Source organism: Manis pentadactyla, chromosome 12 (genome assembly GCF_030020395.1).
Source record: "Manis pentadactyla isolate mManPen7 chromosome 12, mManPen7.hap1, whole genome shotgun sequence".
Classification (NCBI taxonomy): Eukaryota; Metazoa; Chordata; class Mammalia; order Pholidota; family Manidae; genus Manis; species Manis pentadactyla.
Window position 1 is genome coordinate 49,835,895 of NC_080030.1, and position 22,200 is coordinate 49,858,094.

Sequence of the window (22,200 nt, forward strand, 5' to 3'; positions counted from 1 at the left end):
TGATAGGGTAACTGTGGAAGAGACTGCCAATGGGGAAAAGGGAAATCAAGAGGAGCTTAAAGAATTCTAAGGGAATAATCACTTTTTTCTATTTTCAACAAAAATAGATACTTTTTAGAAGAGTGTACATTTTAATAGTGATGAGATTTCTTTGGCACTAAAAAAAAAGTGATTCCATGAGAAGCTGAGGCCTTGGAGCAAGTGAAAATAAATAAAATATTTTGGTTATTGTATTGATTTAGAGTAACCCCTTTCCTTCTTTAGGCATAAATAGTTATTAGAAAGCTTTGTGAAATTTTCCCTAATAGTTGGTGTTCCACAAAGATAGAAAGATTGGTCCCTTAGTTTTTAAAACTCAACATAGTACCTATGTTCAGTACAAATTTCTCCTTAAGTAACTGAATATCTATGGCTAAATCATAATTTTGCTTGGCAAAATATATACATTCTTTAACCTCTGCCCTTATTCAATATTTAATTGACACCCTACAATTTGACAGATACTTGATAGGGCATTACAAAGCTAGGGACCTGTGAAATTACATACATTAAGGCCCATGGAGTCTGTCTTGTGGGCTATGAGAATCTTCAAAGGAACTTAACCAGGCCATGGCATAATTCCAACTGCAGTTTAATAAAAACACTGGATGCAGAGAAATGACTTAGGAGTTCGCACAATATACCTGGTGGAGAGGAGTACCTCAGAGACAGTAGTTAGAGAGATAAAAAAAATATTTCTAATATATTTTCAACACCCTTTAATCACAGTTAAATGTAGATTTGAAAGAGTCAAATATTATTATGACATTATTATGACATAGCTCTTAGTTTTTAAATGCATCTGAGAGGAGCAATACTAACTCTATGTTCTTTGTAAATCCTTTAAGTTCTACAGTGCTTTCACAAATGTTTAATATACTTTAATAACATCGTGGGGAGATGAAAAGACTGATTAAGAAGCCTAACTCTGAGGGGCGGAAGATGGCGGCGTGAGTAGAGCAGCGGAAATCTCCTCCCAAAACCACATATATCTATGAAAATATAACAAAGACAACCCTTCCTAGAATAAAGACCAGAGGACACAGGACAATATCCAGACCACATCCGCACCTGAGAGAACCCAGCGCCTCGCGAAGGGGGTGAGATACAAGCCCCGGCCCGGCGGGAGCCGAGCGCCCCTCCCCCCAGCTCCCGGCGGGAGAAGAGCAGGCAGAGCGGGAGGGAGACGGAGCCCAGGACTGCCGAGCACCCAGCCCCAGCCATCCGGGCCAGAGTGCAGGGCGCTCGATACTAGGAAAACACAGCAGCAAGAACAGAGAGCAGGCACTGGAGGCTGGGCGACAGAGGACATAAGAAAAGCACGCGACCATTTTATTTTTGCTTTTTTGCTGTTTTGTTTTGGCGAGCGCTTTTTGGAAGTCTTAAAGGGATAGGGACCCCAATACTAGGGAAACAGGGCAGAAAGACCGGTGAGCAGAGGCCTGAGGCTGGCACCGCAGAATAAAGAAAAACGAACCACCACCCTGATTTTTTTTTTTTTTTAATTAAAAAAATTTTTTTCTTTTTTTTTTTTTTTTTTGGTGGGCGTTGTTTTGTTTTGGCGGGTGCTTTTTGGAAGTCTTAAAGGGGCAGGGCGGGTCACTTAATCCAGAGGTAGGGAATCCGGGATCTCTGGGCACCCTAACCCCTGGGCTGCAGGGAGCAGGGAGGCCCCTTACGGAGATAAATAGCCTCCCAGCAGCTCCTGCTCCAGCGCGACTCCACCATCTTGGAGTAGCTGCCCGAGCCAGGCCACGCCCACAGCAACAGCGGAGATTAACTCCATAGCAGCCGGGCAGGAAGCAGAAACCCTGTCTGCGCGCAGCTGCGCAGCACAAGCCACTAGAGGGCGCTGTTCTCCCAGGAGAGGAGGGCCACAAACCAACAAGAAAGGAAGTCCTTCCAGCCGTCACTCGTCCCAGTTCTGCAGACTATTCCTATCACCATGAAAAGGCAAAGCTACAGGCAGACAAAGATCACAGAGACAACACCAGAGAAGGAGACAGACCTAACCAGTCTTCCTGACAAAGAATTCAAAATAAGAATCATAAACATGCTGACAGAGATGCAGAGAAATACGCAAGAGAAATGGGATGAAGTCCGGAAGGAGATCACAGATGCCAGAAAGGAGATCGCAGAAATGAAACAAACTCTGGAAGGGTTTATAAGCAGAATGGATAGAATGCAAGAGGCCATTGATGGAATTGAAATCAGAGAACAGGAACGCATAGAAGCTGACATAGAGAGAGACAAAAGGATCTCCAGGAATGAAACAATATTAAGAGAACTGTGTGACCAATTCAAAAGGAACAATATCTGTATTATAGGGGTCCCAGAAGAAGAAGAGAGAGGAAAAGAGATGGAAAGTATCTTAGAAGAAATAATTGCTGAAAACTTCCCCACACTGAGGGAGGAAGTAATCGAACAGGCCACGGAAATACACAGAACCCCCAACAGAAAGGATCCAAGAAGGGCAACACCAAGCCACATAATACTTAAAATGGCAAAGATCAAGGACAAGGAAAGAGTGTTAAAGGCAGCTAGAGAGAAAAAGGTCACCCATAAAGGGAAACCCATCAGGCTAACGTCAGATTTCTCAACAGAAACCCTACAGGCCAGAAGAGAATGGCATGATATATTTAATACAATGAAACAGAAGGGCCTTGAACCAAGGATACTGTATCCAGCACAACTATCATTCAAATATGACGGTGGGATTAAACAATTCCAAGACAAACAAAAGCTGAGGGAATTTGCTTTCCACAAACCACCTCTACAGAACATCTTACAGGGACTGCTCTAGATGGGAGCACTCCTAGAAAGAGCACAGCACAAAACACCACACCCAACATATGAAGAATCGAGGAGGAGGAACAAGAAGGGAGAGAAGAAAAGAATCTCCAGACAGTGTATATAACAGCTCAATAAGCGAGCTAAGTTAGGCAGTAAGATACAAAAGAGGCTAACCTTGAACCTTTGGTAACCACGAATTTAAAGCCTGCAATGGCAATAAGTACATATCTTTCAATAGTCACCCTAAATGTTAATGGGTTGAATGCACCAATCAAAAGACACAGAGTAACAGAATGGATAAAAAAGCAAGACCCATCTATATGCTGCTTACAAGAAACTCACCTCAAACCCAAAGACATGTACAGACTAAAAGTCAAGGGATGGAAAAACATATTTCAAGCAAACAACAGTGAGAAGAAAGCAGGGGTTGCAGTACTAATATCAGACAAAATAGACTTCAAAACAAAGAAAGTAACAAGAGATAAAGAAGGACACTACATAATGATAAAGGGCTCAGTCAAACAAGAGGATATAACCATTCTAAATATATATGCACCCAACACAGGAGCACCAGCATATGTGAAACAAATACTAACAGAACTAAAGGGGGATATAGACTGCAATGCATTCATTCTAGGAGACTTCAACACACCACTCACCCCAAAGGATAGATCCACTGGGCAGAAAATAAGTAAGGACACGGAAGCACTGAACAACACAGGAGAGCAGATGGACCTAATAGACATCTATAGAACTCTACATCCAAAAGGAGCGGGATATACATTCTTCTCAAGTGCACATGGAACATTCTCCAGAATAGACCACATACTAGGCCACAAAAAGAGCCTCAGAAAATTCCAAAAGATTGAAATCCTACCAACCAACTTTTCAGACCACAAAGGCATAAAACTAGAAATAAACTGTACAAAGAAAGCAAAGAGGCTCACAAACACATGGAGGCTTAACAACACGCTCCTAAATAATCAACGGATCAATGACCAAATCAAAATGGAGATCCAGCAATATATGGAAACAAATGACAACAACAACACTAAGCCCCAACTTCTGTGGGACACAGCAAAAGCAGTCTTAAGAGGAAAGTATATAGCAATCCAAGCATATTTAAAAAAGGAAGAGCAATCCCAAATGAATGGTCTAATGTCACAATTATCAAAATTGGAAAAAGAAGAACAGATGAGGCCTAAGGTCAGCAGAAGGAGGGACATAATAAAGATCAGAGAAGAAATAAATAAAATTGAGAAGAATAAAACAATAGCAAAAATCAATGAAACCAAGAGCTGGTTCTTCGAGAAAATAAACAAAATAGATAAGCCTCTAGCCAGACTTATTAAGAAGAAAAGAGAGTCAACACAAATCAACAGTATCAGAAACGAGAAAGGAAAAATCACGACGGACCCCACGGAAATGCAAAGAATTATTGGAGAATACTATGAAAACCTATATGCTAACAAGCTGGGAAACCTAGGAGAAATGGACAACTTCCTAGAAAAATACAACCTTCCAAGACTGACCCAGAAAGAAACAGAAAATCTAAACAGACCAATTACCACCAACGAAATTGAAGCGGTAATCAAAAAACTACCAAAGAACAAAACCCCCGGGCCAGATGGATTTACCTCGGAATTTTATCAGACATACAGGGAAGACATAATACCCATTCTCCTTAAAGTTTTCCAAAAAATAGAGGAGGAGGGGATACTCCCAAACTCATTCTATGAAGCTAACATCACCCTAATACCAAAACCAGACAAAGACCCCACCAAAAAAGAAAACTACAGACCAATATCCCTGATGAACATAGATGCAAAAATACTCAACAAAATATCAGCAAACCGAATTCAAAAATACATCAAAAGGATCATACACCATGACCAAGTGGGATTCATCCCAGGGATGCAAGGATGGTACAACATTCGAAAGTCCATCAACATCATCCACCAAATCAACAAAAAGAAAGACCAAAACCACATGATCATCTCCATAGATGCTGAAAAAGCATTTGACAAAGTTCAACATCCATTCATGTTAAAAACTCTCAACAAAATGGGAATAGAGGGCAAGTACCTCAACATAATAAAGGCCATCTATGATAAACCCACAGCCAACATTATATTGAACAGCGAGAAGCTGAAAGCATTTCCTCTGAGATCGGGAACTAGACAGGGATGCCCACTCTCTCCACTGTTATTTAACATAGTACTGGAGGTCCTAGCCACGGCAATCAGACAAAATAAAGAAATACAAGGAATCCAGATTGGTAAAGAAGAAGTTAAACTGTCACTATTTGCAGATGACATGATACTGTACATAAAAAACCCTAAAGACTCCACCCCAAAACTACTAGAACTGATATCGGAATACAGCAAAGTTGCAGGATACAAAATCAACACACAGAAATCTGTGGCTTTCCTATATACTAACAATGAACCAACAGAAAGAGAAATCAGGAAAACAACTCCATTCACAATTGCATCAAAAAAAATAAAATACCTAGGAATAAACCTAACCAAAGAAGTGAAAGACTTATACTCTGAAAACTACAAGTCACTCTTAAGAGAAATTAAAGGGGACACTAACAGATGGAAACTCATCCCATGCTCGTGGCTAGGAAGAATTAATATCGTTAAAATGGCCATCCTTCCCAAAGCAATATACAGATTTGATGCAATCCCTATGAAACTACCAGCAACATTCTTCAATGAACTGGAACAAATAATTCAAAAATTCATATGGAAACACCAAAGACCCCGAATAGCCAAAGCAATCCTGAGAAAGAAGAATAAAGTAGGGGGGATCTCACTCCCCAACTTCAAGCTCTACTATAAAGCCATAGTAATCAAGACAATTTGGTACTGGCACAAGAGCAGAGCCACAGACCAATGGAACAGACTAGAGAATCCAGACATTAACCCAGACATATATGGTCAATTAATATTTGATAAAGGAGCCATGGACATACAATGGCGAAATGACAGTCTCTTCAATAGGTGGTGCTGGCAAAACTGGACAGCTACATGTAGGAGAATGAAACTGGACCATTGTCTAACCCCATATACAAAAGTAAACTCAAAATGGATCAAAGACCTGAATGTAAGCCATGAAACCATTAAACTCTTGGAAGAAAACATAGGCAAAAACCTCTTAGACATAAACATGAGTGACCTCTTCTTGAACATATCTCCCCGGGCAAGGAAAACAACAGCAAAAATGAGTAAGTGGGACTATATTAAGCTGAAAAGCTTCTGTACAGCAAAAGACACCATCAATAGAACAAGAAGGATCCCTACAGTATGGGAGAATATATTTGAAAATGACACATCCGATAAAGGCTTGACGTCCAGAATATATAAGGAGCTCACACGCCTCAACAAACAAAAAACAAATAACCCAATTAAAAAATGGGCAGAGGAACTGAACAGACAGTTCTCCAAAAAAGAAATACAGATGGCCAACAGACACATGAAAAGATGCTCCACATCGCTAATTATCAGAGAAATGCAAATTAAAACTACAATGAGGTATCACCTCACACCAGTAAGGATGGCTGCCATCCAAAAGACAAACAACAACAAATGTTGGCGAGGCTGTGGAGAAATGGGAACCCTCCTACACTGCTGGTGGGAATGTAAACTAGTTCAACCATTGTGGAAAGCAGTATGGAGGTATATCAAAATGCTCAAAACAGACTTACCATTTGACCCAGGAATTCCACTCCTAGGAATTTACCCTAAGAACGCAGCAATCAAGTTTGAGAAAGACAGATGCACCCCTATGTTTATTGCAGCACTATTTACAATAGCCAAGAATTGGAAGCAACCTAAATGTCCATCAATAGATGAATGGATAAAGAAGATGTGGTACATATACACAATGGAATACTACTCATCTATAAGAAAAGGGCAAATCCAATCATTTGCAGCAACATGGATGGAGCTGGAGGGTATTATGCTCAGTGAAACAAGCCAAGCGGAGAAAGAGAAATACCAAATGATTTCACTTATCTGTGGAATATAAGAACAAAGGAAAAACTGAAGGAACAAAACAGCAGCAGAATCACAGAACTCAAGAATGGACTAACAGGTACCAAAGGGAAAGGGACTGGGGAGGATGGGTGGGTAGGGAGGGATAAGGGGGGGAGAAGTAGGGGGGTATTAAGATTAACATACATGGGGGGGTAGGAGAAAAGGCAGGGCTGTACAACACAGAGAAGGCAAGTAGTGATTCTACAACATTTTGCTATGCTGATGGACAGTGACTGTAAAGGGGTTTATAGGGGAGACCTGGTATAGGGGAGAGCCTAGTAAACATAATATTCGTCATGTAAGTGTAGATTAGTGATACCAAAAACAAAGCAAAAAAAAAAAAAAGGGCAGTTCCTGTGTGGTAACCTCCAACGAGTTCTACACAAGGGTATAAAGGGCATATAAAAGTGTAGGCAAAGGGTCTGTTTGTGTTTATACAGAGGATCAAAGCCTAATTGGGCTACCCCGAAAATGAACTAAGATACGGTATGAAAAAGAACTTCCAACATCTGCACTCTCTGCAAGACTCATGCCAGAAGATGATCATCAAAAAACCCCAACAAAGATCCACGCACTGCTACAGCTGTAGATGCACTCATCCCACCAGCTCCCGGACTTGCCATGGGAATGAAGAAGGAGATATCTAAGCTGGCCTGTGCATACAGTAAAACAACAAATTTCACTGGATCTATACTGTTGGAACTCAACCAAGAATTTGGAGAAGTGCAAATTGTAGCGCTCCAAAGTCTTACAACTACAGACTATTTACTGTTAAAAGAACATATGGGATGTGAACAGTCCCCAGGAATGGGTTGTTTTAATTTGTCTGATTTCTCTCAGACTGTTCAAGTTCAGTTGGACAATATCCACCATATCATAGATAAGTTTTCACAAATGCCTAAGGTGCCTAACTGGTTTTCTTGGTTTCACTGGAGATGGTTGGTAATTACAGATATGCTTTGGTTATGTAACTATACTCCTATTATGTTAATGTGTGTGCGCAATTTAAGTAGTAGCTTAAAACCTATACATGCCGAAGTTACTCTACAAGAAGATATGTCAAAGAAATAATCCATCTTCCCATGTTTTCTTCCGCCTGCTACTTCTATAGCTTTTCTTCTTCCTTCCTAATTACAACCCTTAAATAGAATTCGTGCCTCATATCAAATTTACCGAGTATCATAATTCTTCCAAGTGGTAAAGATACCTCAAGACAAATGCTGGGCATAGAAGCCACAGGCCATAAATATGCAAAGAAGTAAAAAGCTAACCTTTTCAAACAATAAGGCTTCCCTCTCACTTACCAACTTCACATTTCCCTGTATGGCCCCGGAAGATGACTGGTTAGCCAGAGACGGGTAAGATTCCTCAAGGGAGGAACAACCTAAGACAGGCACAGTCGCAGGGGGGCCATCAGGTGAGAAATTGGGGATCAACAGAGGTGAGGCTTAGAACCTCACCCCCCCTGTTCTGAGAGAAATCTTCTGCATACGTGGATGTTGTATTGCCCTGGTCTAGCTTGGATTAACACATAGTCTACAGGCACACACCTGATCATCTAAATTTGCTCTCTTACAACACTAAACTATGTTTTCTACCTTTATCTTGTATCTACCTACCACTTCAGCATTTTATTAAAAATAATAATAATAAAGAGAGAAATGTGGTATCCACATATAAATCAAGTATAAAAACCAAATGAGTATTCATATTTGAACTGACTGTTTAGAGTTCATAATGCATGAGCAAAACCGAAAGTTTCTGTGATGACTGCCCTTGTACTGTTCACTATGTAACTTATTCATTATGTAAGAATTTGTTCTCCATGTAAGAACTTGTTTGTTATGCCTCAGAAGATTGGACACTGACGAAAATTAGGCTTGGGGTGGATTAATGATTGTGCATTGAGCATTGACTCCCCTATACAGAATTTTATTGTCGTTAACAACCATTTGATCAATAAATATGAGAGATGCCCTCACAAAAAAAAAAAAAAAAAAAAAAAAAAAGGACAGACTTCCAATGGTAAAATAAATAAGTAACCGGGATGTAATGTATAGCATAAGGAATATAGTCAAGATATTGTAACAGCTTGGTAGGGTGATAGCTGGAACCTAGAATTATGTATATAAATGTTCTACCACTGTGTTGTACACTTGAAACTAATGTAATGTAATACTGTGCATCAACTACCCTTCAATAAAAAATAATTATTTAAAAAAAAAAAAAAAAAAGAAGCCTAACTCTTACATCAGTTAGACTCACTTGGCTAAGGGAAATCCAAAGTCATAGGAGAGCAGCTTGCAAAACAATTTGATGCATTCACTCCACGGTTACTGAAAACCTCTACTGTTGGAGGCACAAACATGGCCTCATGTTTGTGAACACACACCAACTTAAATATAAGAAATGGTTGAAAATTCAGAGACAACTTTCTTCTGAAAAAGTTACTAAAGGAGGCAGACCTCCTATTATGTGCATGAGCACTGCAGGCAAATCAGATGATAAGAAGAAATGCGAGTCCTAACCAAACACCAATGAGAACCTCAAGGCTACCAAGCTGGAAGGAAAAAATCCTATGTCAACTAGCAAAGGCTCCCAAAGAAGAACCGTAAGTCTTATTGTTTATTTAAATCCTAATATTTTATCAGCATCATAACTGAAATGTTGTGGTCATAAATTTCTGACATTAAGAGATGTTCAGGTTACCATTCTATAGAAAGGTGAGGTTAGCAGTCCAAGTAAGTCAAAAGCTAATACTGACCTCTTATGAGCAGCCAGAGCACGAGTGGTGTACAGTCTAATTAAGACAATTCAGGAAGAGGTGAGCACAACATTCCACGATGCCTTCCCGTGCATATTTAGAGCTCATTCTCTCTAAAAAGCACACCACCAAGGCAAAATATCTCGAAAGGTTTAGATTTTTCCCCCTCTCATAGCAACATTATTGTGACCACTGAAATCACTATGACTAGAAAACTCGCATCCTCTGCCTTAAAATTCCATTTAATAAAGCCAATAATCCAGCAAACTGTTACTTATGTTCAAGCGGAACCAGTATCAATTCCATATATTTGTGTGTCTATTTTTAAGGCAAAAAATAAATAAAAGAGGGGACTGTGGATGTGTTTAAAAGTAGTGACTAATATTCTCATTCAGAGAATTTTCTTGTTTTCAGATTTATGATTTTACTTTAGCAATGTACTTTACTCTAAAGTTGTGATGTGGTAAAGAAATCTCTACAAAGACACTTCTGTTCAGGACTTGCAAAAATTACAAGCAGTAGCTCACCTGCAGCTTTGCTCAGACTAATGAGAACGATCAGTGCAATTTTATAATTAAAGAGAAGAAAATGTTGGTTGATACAATTCATCACCTGTTCTCTCTTTGCTTTATCTAAATTAGTAGCACCAAACTTGGAGCAGAATGTACTGGAGGGAGGCATCTTTTTTGACACATAACAGTTGATGTACTGGAGGAAATTTTAAAGTTTTTTTAAAAAGTGAATCATTTTGAAACCACAAGTTTAAAACAAAGCAGGCTTAGGAATGACTGTAAAGCAAGATATCTGATAGGAAATACATCACAATTCAAACTGTTTTCCTGAGAAAGGTGCTCATTCCAAAAGGTTACTTGGCTGGATATTTGTAATGATTTAAAAAAAAAAAACAAGATAATTAGTTTTAACCATAGAAATATAGTAGTTAACATAGCCCCATTGGTCTACTTTATTCTCTGAGAGTTCTTTTTTTTTTGAAAACAGCAAGGTTAATGAACTGGTGACAACCATCATCCATGTGCTAGCAGATGACCTTGTCTTCTCTTTAGGTGTTTCCTTGTCTTAGTTCAGTAGAAGGAGAAAGATGTTCATAATATTATGACTCCATGCTCATGGTGGGATTCATGTATGTTCTCATCTAACCAACATACTTTCCTCCCCTGCAGCCCTATGGGGTAAAAGAGATTTTACTTACTACACCTGGATAAGGTTTTTCTCTCTCCCACTTTGGTTCTTTTCTACATTCCTTACTTACTAGATAACTACAATACCACAATCTTAGTAAGAATGGTGCCAAAAGCACATATTCTACCTGCTAAAGATAAAAGGAAAGCTCCTTAAAGAATTAATTAATTTGAAAGTGGTAGAAAATTTTATACCTACCAAAGTCTAAAGTTCCCTGGGTTTTTATCTTGTCCAAGAAAGTTACCTGCCCATTCTCTAGTTCAGTATTAAAATAACCTGCTAAAATTAAGAGAGAATGCACAAGAAATCTTTGAGGTAAAACAACTAAAATGATGCATACATCCAAAAACCAGATTGTATATGCTGAAGAGGCCTTCAAGGTATTTAGTTCAAATTCCTCTTCAATATTAAGATTCCTTCTTCATATCCTGATTTCCAGTGATGAGGAATTTGAAGAGCAGCTGGTTGTATTTTTTGGCAACCAATTACTAGTAGAGTCATGTGGTACTTAGAGCATCAACTCAATTGTCCTATCTCTGCTCTTGGAGACACTTAAAATAAGTCTGTTATTACCTCCAAATGACCACTCTTTAAATAGCTAGAGACTCTTATATTATTCCAACTGACTGTGCTACTCCAAAGGAAAGGTGGCCTTCCTCTATTTTTTTTTCACTCAGCAGGATTTTAACTCTTTAAAAAAAAGCCTGAAGTTACACAAATGCAACAACATTGTGGCCAATGCAAAAGAGAAGCCCAAAGCTGCAGCCCAACCCCAGAGAAGCTCTGCGTACCACAGTGCAGAGAGAAGCTCAGAACATTCCTCAGATTGCTGGAGGCTCCTCACCATGCTGACCCGCCTGGTCTTGATACTCTGTCTATGAATTCTCTCTGAAGGATGCCAACCACGACTGGAGACAAGTGTGACCTGACCAGGAAGGAGCAGGTCTCCTCGCCCACACCTCCCCACCCCCCTACCCCCCGCTTCCTAATACCATCTAAGTGAGGTCAGTTTCATCAGTGGCCTCCTTAGTCACTTGAAATTGTCACTGTGGTGCCAAGATAAGTCATCCCATTCCACATTTATGTAATTGACTTTAGGACCCCAATGTAGGATTTTATATTTACCTACATCAAATTCAGATCATCTCAAAGGTATTATAAAGAAAACTATCTGGGAAGATGGCTCAAAGAAACTTTTATATGCAGTTTTCTAGGGTTGTTTATTCAATCACATTGGCTATTCTAATCTCACATGTCCAATGCGGAAAACAGCCCTCTCACTGAGAGCTTCAGACAGGTAATTTGGAGCACTTTGACCCTGACTGAAAAAACAAATATTTATCATCACTTATTATAACTTTCTGTTAGTTGCTTAATCATTACTCTGGTTCCTTCTTCACTTGATAAGAACAGTTTGCACAATTAGAGCCTTAATTTTTGATCTTTCAGATAATTTAATAATTTTAAGGGCATATAAATACTCAAATGCCTAAAAAGAAACCTGGCAGATTTACAAAAGAATTATTTTTCTATGCATTTGAAGGCCTTTTGGTCAAATATAAAAATATAAAGTGATATCTCTAACATTTAAAGAGAGATCACAATGTAATGGATCCTACAGCAAAAACGCTCATTCTCTGATCATGAGAAAAATTAACACACAAACAAACAAAAAAGCCCAAGATTCCTTTTGTCAATCACCTGCCTTCCCAAACTGTGCTGTGCTCTAGCCTAGAAAGTACACAATTTAGGCCAGATTGTACTTTCAGAATCATTTCCTTTTTTAGTTGTTGATGTATCATAGATATCAGAACAACACTGAGCTTTGGAATAATCTGCTGATACCACTGATTTTCAGGAGAGAAGGGAGGCTCCTCCCTGAGTGCTCATGACTCAGGCTCTTTCTGTGGAAACAGGCTCCGGGTTGCTTAGGAATTCATTGGCTCTTGGCTATTTGTTTCTCACTCTCTATGAAGCTGTAACTTTCTGTCTGCTTGAGATATTATTATTCATCTTTACAGTCATGGACTGTCATGCCATGTGAAAAGAAGTTACTCTTTGAAACACCTTTTAGAGATTCTTATTAAGTAAGGAAAGAGCCAGAGTTAATGGTCACATGACTAACAGAAAGTTACAACATTCATTCACTTCAACAATCCCTCTGGCCATTTTTTATTGTGACTTAAAACAAAAAATTTTATCAGGTTGTTTTTTTTTTTCCCAAATTACTAATTAACACATGCTCATTGTAACAGTGCAAATGATTCAGGGTTGTGTAAAGTTCCATTGCCTTCCCCCCTCTCACTCCAACCTTTGCCTTGAGATGACCCGTTTTAAAGCCTGGTGTGTATCATTCCATGTTTTATTAATATGTTTATACAGTCTTATACAGATGTATCTATACATTATACATTCCAGTTTTATAATACAACCTATGACAAACCTGGATTAATCTTATATTGTTCTGTGATTTGCTTTTTAATCTCACATTATTATCATGGACATCCTCCCAAGCCAACATACACAGTTTGACCATATTGTTTTGAATGGCTGCACAGTATTTCATGGTATGTATGTAAAATAATTTATATAACCATTCCCCTGTTGAGGAACAGTTAGATTCTTTACCAGTTGATTGCTACTACAATGTTACAGTTAACATACTGGTACATATTTCTCTATGTATTTATTATATTTTTTACTTCTATAGTATAGATACTATACTATATGTGAGTGATATGTCATAGAGAATACACATTCTTACTTTTTAAAAATGTTGCCCAATTACTCTCCCAAAAGACAGAGACAACACTGTTAGTGTGTGCCCTTTGTCCAACTTCATTAAAACTGGACATTATCGACATTTCTAAATATTGCCAAGTTAGTGGGTAAAAAAAATCATGTTTTGTTACTTTAATTTGCACTTCTGTACTATCGGCTTAAATATTTAGCTGTTATTCTGTTGTTTTTATTAAAAGTTATATTCATTACCTGTCAAGAGACAATGAGTTATTTGTCTTTGTTACTTTTTAAAATCCTGCATGAGTACAAACCTTGCATACTGCTTGCTTTCATACCCATGAATCTACAAACATTAGCTCACCTACTAGAAGGCTTAACATTGCAATTCTATGAGTTAAACTACATATGTTACTACAAATTTAAACTACAGGATTCTGATTTTCAATCATTTGAACTAAGTGTCAATATTAACAATCAAAAGGGATTTTGCCAACCCTCCAAACTAGTTATCACAGTCAAATTAACAAAACATTACCAAAAGAACAACCAAAATCTATACAGATTATCACTAAAGGATAGTGCAATAGAGTAACAGTGGGGGTCCTTTGAACGGGGTATAGGAAGGCTTATCTGAGGTGGTGATACTTAAGACTTGAGTGTCCAAAAAGAACCAAGCATGTACAGATCAGGAGAAGAAGTGCTAGGAAGTCATGGTCAAGGACTAGAAAGGTCACTGTGTCTAGAAAATAGTGAATGTAGGAGAGAATAACAAGATAGTAGGATGAATTGCATGGATTGAAAATAAAGTCTATTTTGGGAAAGTGGAGTCAATTTCAGGATAGGATTGTTCACACATGTGAAGTTTGAGACTTATTATATATCCAAGTGTAAATGAGAATAAGCATCCCAAGAGGTGATTTCAGGATCAAGGATGGGACCAGGGCTGACAATATGGATTTGCGACACATTGACATCAAGATGTCATTTAAAGCCACTGGAACTTAGTAAGACCCCTGTGAGTCATCCAGAGAAGTGAAAAAAGTTAAAGAGTACATATACAGTTGACCCTTGAACACTGTGGGGGTTCGGGGTGCTGACCACCCCCTCCCCGCACAATCAAAAATCCATATATAACTTTCGACTCCTCAAAAATATGACTACTAATAGTCTATTGTTGACAGGAAGCATGACAGGAAGCCTTATTGATAATATAAACAGTCGATTAACAAATATTATATATGTCATATGTATTATATACTATATTTTACAATAAAGTAAGCTAGAGGAAACAAAATGTTTTCCAAATTGTTGTAAATCTCCAAACAATTTTCCAATATATTTATTGAAAAAAGATCCACATATAAGTGGGCTGATGCAGTTCAAACCCATGTTGTTCAGGTCAACCATGCAGAGATACAATATCCCAGTCAAGTGCTAAATGTTCTTCAAAATTATAATGGTATTATACTATGAGTTAAATATAGGACTTTGAACATTAGGTATATCCAAAATATTCATATGCATTATTCTTTAACACTTTACTGAGTAATAAGGTAAAAACTATATATTAAAATGCCAGTAATAATCCCTAAAGTATTTTTGTGAGTTCAAATAATCAGGTATGAGCATTTTAAGTGAGTCACAGTTACAATTCTATAGAAACAAAATGTTCTGGCTTCCTGAGTAAACACTGATAATTATCTGTCATAAAGCCTTATAGATATACATAAAGTGTTGGGTAGTAAAAGAAATTTTTCAAAAAGATTCTTGTGTGAGACAGTAACTTAAAAATAAATTTAAGCACTTTCATCCCAATAACCTTGAGAATGAGTGTTTCCTTAAATTTTGTACCTAGGTGCTTTCTCTTGCCTCATGCTAGTCCCACACCAGTTGATTCCTTTTAATCCAAGAACGTGTTTCATTTCATTTATTCAAATGATCAAAATAATGAATGTGCACATATCAATGAAAATGTTGACATCTAAAGTAAAAAGTCCCCATGGAAGTGAGTTTCAACAAGGCTTAAAAATTTACAAATGCTATAACCCAACAAAAATGAAAGTAATTTTTTTTCTTTGAAAAAGGTCTTCAAATGAAAGACCTCAACTAATTTTAATCTCACAGTTTATCTTACATCATATCACTGGTTCTTGGAGGATCACTGCTGAGAGTTAAATATTTCAATACTGTACACCATAAAAATGCAATGTAAATTTAATTTTCAGATTTTTTACAAGTTTGTTTCCTCTTTCTGGCAATGAAAGCAACAGAAAGAGTGACTTTACAATGAAATTGAAACAAAAACACAAAAAAGAATCACTCAAAAATCAGTTTTGTTTTGAAACCATTACATAAGTGCCAGAGATTTTCCAAGCAAGTAGGTGAAAATCTGTAATACTTGGTGAATTGGAAGAAAGAATTTATATAATAAATATAACTTGAGTTTCATGGTCCATGAATAAGCAATTTTAGTAGATAGTCTGTTTTCATGGTTCATTAAATATATTATTTATAATAACATAGATATATTATAAATATGGAATGTATTATATCTTGACAAAAGCCCAAGTAATATACACAAGACTTCATGAGTAATGATTTAATTCTAAGGGAAATATAATCAACTGAATAAATATAGCAATAACAAATAAAGAATAAAACAAAATGGGCTTTAGAGAAATGCAGTTTGCTCAATGACAGATAATGAAGAAACAGTTTAGTTATAAATATCATTAACATTCTTCAGGTTCTAATTGATTTATTCATGTAATTCAAAAAATTTACTCTCAACAACAGCTAAAAGAATCTTGTTTTCAAGTTCAGAAAAGTGTAATTACAAAAATCTGACATTTTAATTCCACAAATACTGTAACTTTTTCATATTATTTTAAGTCAACTAAATAAACTTCATGGTCTAAAAACTTAATTTCAAATTCCTGTCTCGTATTGCAATATGGTAATAAATCTGGTTAAATAAAAGTAGCTAAGTCTCTACTTTTTCTAAATTAACTATGATAACATGAAAAGAGAAAGAATACTGTATAGTCAATGGTCAAAGCAGCAGCTAGCATATTTTTAATGTCAGATGTGTGCCTATCTCATCATTCAATATGGGCTAAATAAATAAAACTAAGAAATGCGGGAAAGATTAAAGAAATATACTCATTAGAAAATAAAACAATGATCAAAGTATTAATATTCACACTTAATTCAGAGAGGAAACAGAGGTATGGACAGAAAAGGTCTGTAAGGATAGAAACACCAAAAAATGACAAAATCATGGTGACTTAAATAAATAGCATACTTACTCTGAAGGTAATACAATCCTTTAATTTAGAGGTTTAATTAATAAATTAATTAATTAATTTAGAGGTTTCAAACAAGGAGTCTTACCTGACTGAGGAACATGCACGAGATATAAAGCAAATAAGAACAGAAGAGAACTTGGCTTCCATTTCCAGTGACAGCTCCACATGCGACTTGAGCGAAACATCCTGCAGTGGATGAAGGCAGAGATCAGGACACAGCATTCAGTAAGGCACTAGGACAATAACAGTAAAAGAGTAGGTTTTCAGCAGGGCCTGGATTTTTCAATCTTCCAGTTAACGAAGGACTTTCAAAGAGGATAAACTAATCACCCCCTTTAAGCTATTTAGGCGAAAGGAAGAAAAAATCCATACACTATTTGCCACTTGGCACCTTCCTTCTCTGATAATATTTAACAGGTGATTTCTGCTTGGAGATGGGGAAATATTCAGAGAATCCATGAAAAGTCACTTATTATAAAAAATAAAGCAATTTCAGCTTCGGCCTTCAGCTTCACCAGTCACATGCCCATCTGGGTAGCGAGACAATTTCAACTCAACCTTCCCTATAATCTCCCAGAAATTTAGACTTTAAGAAAATGTTTTCATTTTATAACATATGCGGCTTTGCAAATGAAAATATTTAAAATAAAATAGTGCCCAGCTGCCTTCTTTCCCCCTAGAATGAAATAATGAGGCATTAGCATAAAAAAAGAGTAACTTATTTATACAATTGCCATCAATGTTTTATATATCGTAGAAACTAGTAAATGACATTAGATGGAGGGGTAGCACTTTGAAAACTCTCAAATAATTCTCTGAACAATGGCCTCATCTTTAAACTCAGATTTATATTTAATAATGATTTAGAAAGAAACATCCATATCATCTTGGCTTTAAACAGTAGTATGATACAGTTCACTGACTCGGCCCCATCAGAAGAAACAAGCCAGCGAAAGGGTTATTAGCAAGTATAAAAGTCAGTTCCCAGAAGGGACCAAAAGGGGACTGGTAAGCAGGAGAGTCATGAGACAGGAAGATAATTAAATAGCAGAAAGAAATCTCCAGATCTTAAAATCCCAAAGGGAGTTACTATGCCTATAAGCGGTAACTGAGAGTCATTTTATTTCTAAGATAGAAGGACAACTAATAAGATACTTTAGGATCACAGTCACACCTTCTTTACCTGACGGTTGCTCCTCTGAAGTAAAATGTATAATACTAAACAGAAAACCAGAAAAGCAGGAATAGAAATACACAAATAATTAAAAACAGACATCAAATGATTCCCACACTTGGCACCAAGCCTGAATTTCCAATCTGTCATTTACTTTTAGAGACCATCTAAGTAGCAAGGAGAATAAGCTCTAGTCAGGCAGACCACGGTTTGCTTGGAAAGTTTACATGGCCACCTTGCATCTATTTTTCACCTGTAAAATAAGAACAGCAATAGAACCTAGTCCAGAGTGTTGGATGATTAAATCAGATCATGCCTTTTAAGAACGGTGCCTGACACTCACCAAGTGTTCAACAAGCATTAGCTATTATTTTTGTTACTCTCATCCCAGGCATTCTAATAGAAGAGTGGTTATTCCGTCCACAGTGAAAGCAAAAGAAAAGATTTAAACATGGGTGGACAAAAGGATGGCATAAGCCAACACCAATCAGTTGACTTTGTGGCCACTTCTGAGTCACCTGGGAAAAGAAAATGAAATGGTTATTCATGTCAGCCATGAATACAGACATTTCAAGTAGTGTCTGAAAGCCATGACTGTATTTTCATATACTTCAAACTAGAAATTCTAGCATTATGCAGTTCCTAATAGAAACTCCAGACTAGAAAAAGATCAAGATCTGAGAGTATATTTTGTTGTGGAAGGTTTGTGTTCAGATACATCGATCCAAAATATTTGAAATTAAAAGCAGTGTTACTGCTTATGAAGCAATCTGTTATAGTCAGTCATAATAATAATAATAATGGATGTGAACTCTGTACACACTCTAGTACAGTTATATCCTGTTGCCTCCACTAAGTGGTTTTGGGACAAGTCTTAAACTCTGAGACTATTTCCTCTTCTCTTAATAGAATATCTTCCATCCAAAAGACTAAAGATAACACTGCATGCACATAGTAAGGGATTTGAAAGGTGTAGACGATAAATTTCTGTCACATGGAGCGTTCACTCATTGGGAAGAATGGCTCCATCTCCCATTGATGCTGGATGAATGAGGTGTTTCCCATTCATGCTGGGGGTGAAGGAGCATGTTTCTAAAACAAAAGCACAATTATGAATTCAAAGAAGTTTAAAGTTGAGAACACTGAAGATGAGAAGACCAAAGTCCAACTTCCTCATTTCACAGAGGAGGAAAGTGAAGCCCAGAGAAAGGAGCCAACCAGTAAACCTGGTTGCCAGCCTGACAGATTGTAACAGAAGGGACTATTAGCCGAAGAGTTTGTCCAGCTTCTTCATCTCTGTGACACAGGACAATTCTTCTTTATCAACATGTAAATAATGGCCCTCGCTTAAGTTCACACACCCTCTAAACCTCAAGGAATCATGTTCATTAGCTTGGCAGCACTCAATACTGTTTACTTCACGTGCTCAGGTTCTTGACAGGAAGGGATTCCATATCCAATCCTGAAGCTGTTTTACAAAAACTGCCTGCAGACGATGGTTGTAAACGATGACTAAGGACTTGATGCATTAGAGTTCTCAAGACTCCATCACTTCACACAGAAAAGGAAGCCAGGACGGGGCAAGCACTTGAGACCAAACATAAACCATACAACATGCCAACTTTGGTCCACTTCACTGTTTACTGAAGAATAGACACAAATAAATTAAGAATAGAACAGAGGAAGGAAAGCACTGAGTGTCTTCTCAGGGGATCGCTTAGCAGGACATATCCCTGAGATTTAAACAAGTTTCTCACAAGAATGGAAAATCCTGATCAGGGTTACTAAGGTTCTAAATAGGAACTATAAAAAACAGTACAGTCTTGTGTCACTTGAGTTGTGGTCTCAAAGTTCAATTTGAAGAGAGCAAGAATATTTGTAAGTAAAAGGGAGTCACAGACTTGTATAACCTGAAAGGCATCTAAATATGATCCAATTAAACCTATCATTTCACAGGTAAAAAAACTACAATGCTAAATTACTTGCCCAAGATCATATAATCAGTGGTCGCAAAGCCAAAAAAAATCTGGGTCCCTTGGAAGGTGGCTTCCAACTCATCTGTCCTTCTTGAGAACCAAGCTACCTCTATTATAAACCTGCTCCTCTTTCAGTCTATATAGGCTGCAAAATACAATATGCTTGAGTCCTGTTTCAGGAAGCTTGAGAACTTAACCTTTCTATAGGAATTGTTTTAAATGTGGGTGCAACTCCTTGCAGATGTGATTTACTCCAAATGCCTCACTGAAATCATCTATAAAAATCTACCATCTTTCATCTTTGTATTCCTCCTGGGACCCCTCCCTAAAAGGCACAATGTGAAGAGATATTAGGGAAGAAATTTAGAAATTAGTGGAGAAACTGACATGGTCCCAGTCCTATTAAGACCAGCAATAGTCAGAATTAAATTCATTTACCATATCCCAACTGTATTTCTATGGCAAATCTTCAAAGGGGCATGGGGAGTGGCACAGAGAACACCTTAATTCTTCCAGAGTGAAAAGAGTGGTAATTTGGCTTACTCAAGTCTGCTTATAATTGTATTTCTTCTTTTAGTTAAAGATCACGTTGCTAAGCCTAAGCAATGAATAAAATGAGAAAGTGCTATTCTATTACTCAATTTAAGTTCTTTGAGTAAGTTGAGTTCACTCCCCACTTCAAAAAGGCAGAAAGGTTTATTTTTCAAATCCTCACAGATCTTAACCCTTACTTGAGCATCAACATGCATGACTGGTTTGTCCCTGCCATACACGAAATTAAAAGGCAACCCTGAGAAACACACACATATAGAGCACATGGACAACTGGGAATGGGAAAACCTGGAAAAAAATAGCTGAATTGTAGCAATATCTTTTTGTGATATTGTACAGTAGTTCTAGTTTTGCAAAATGTTCCCATTGGTAGAAACCAGGTAAAGGGCCAGCTATTTCTTACGACTACAGGTGAAGCTACAGATATCTCAATAAAAATTTCAATTAAAAAAGTAAACCCTGAAGCCTTGTGTATGTAACTTACTCTCAGTTTAGGAAAAATGTGTGTGTGTGTCTGTGTGTGTGTATACAGAGAGTAGAGGCTGGAGGAAAAATGAAAGGAAGGAAAATAATAAATGGTGTAAATATTTACAGTAAGTGTTTTTGCATAAAGGGTATACAGGTATTCTTTGAATTGTTCTTGCAACTTTGCTGTAGGTCTCAACTTATTTCTAAATAAACTTAAATACATATATACACATTTAAGCATAAGTGTAACAATGTGTATCTCCTGACACTCATCACTACTGAGAATTCCTGCTCTCACTATTGCCAGTTTGATACAAGCACTGTCTCATTTGGATTTCCTATATTTGGCTTGGCAAGTTCAAGTCCTATGTATAGTTTTCTATTACAATATAAATATTTTTCTTACGGATTTGTGATTTGTTTTACCAATTCTGTACTAAATGTTAGCCTTTGTCATACTTGCTACAAATGTTTTAAATACAATAATCTGAAAGTTTTCCTTAAGACATTCCAAATAATTCCATCTTGGGTAATGCTTATAAAGTAAAGTAAAATGATACTCAGGTAGCCACACTCAAATTTTATTAGTATTTTTAGTTACGATTGAAATGTCCTTTAAACGTCATTGTCCCAGTCACTCAGTATGCAACTTAGTGTAGATAATGTAATAATATCATCCAGTTAGAAATGAAATGGAAAGATAAAGTTTTTGCCCAAGCATGCCACACACATTGAACAAGGTCTTTTTCTATTTAGTCTAAAGTCTAAATAGTCTCTAGAAAGTTAATCATATCATCAGAAATGTAAACTCTGTAAGAGATGGGCAGTTAGAAAGACGGTCAGATTTAAGGAAGTCGTTGTCAGTTTATTTTTAATATATAAACTGATTGTCTTTCAAATGATTATTTCCAGAAATCAGAGTGACGTGTCCAGTTAGGCAGTAACTACAAGCTTCTAATATTTCCCATAAGCCAAGAGACAATAGCCTCATTCACCATTCACATTGGAAAAGCACAATGTCATGTAATTTATATAAGCCATAAATGGAACAGTAACTTCATGCAGCTTGAGACCAATTAATGCAAGTCTTGCTAGATCTACTATATTTCTTAGGGTATGAAAAATATGCAGTCACTACAAC

General features: G+C 37.2%; 1 protein-coding gene across 5 annotated transcripts in view; it reads right to left on the minus strand.

Annotated features, from left to right (window-relative positions):
* Nucleotides 1-22,200, minus strand: part of ADGRG6 (adhesion G protein-coupled receptor G6) — a 153,715-nt gene that overhangs the window by 128,996 nt on the left and 2,519 nt on the right. For 4 of the 5 annotated variants that reach the window (XM_057489145.1, XM_057489143.1, XM_057489147.1 and 1 more), the window contains exon 2: nt 16,975-17,075. In XM_057489145.1, the coding sequence (XP_057345128.1) occupies nt 16,975-17,075 (101 nt within the window). Of the gene's footprint in view, nt 1-16,974; nt 17,123-22,200 lie in introns of all 5 variants that reach the window. The other variant, XM_057489144.1, reaches the window with a different exon arrangement.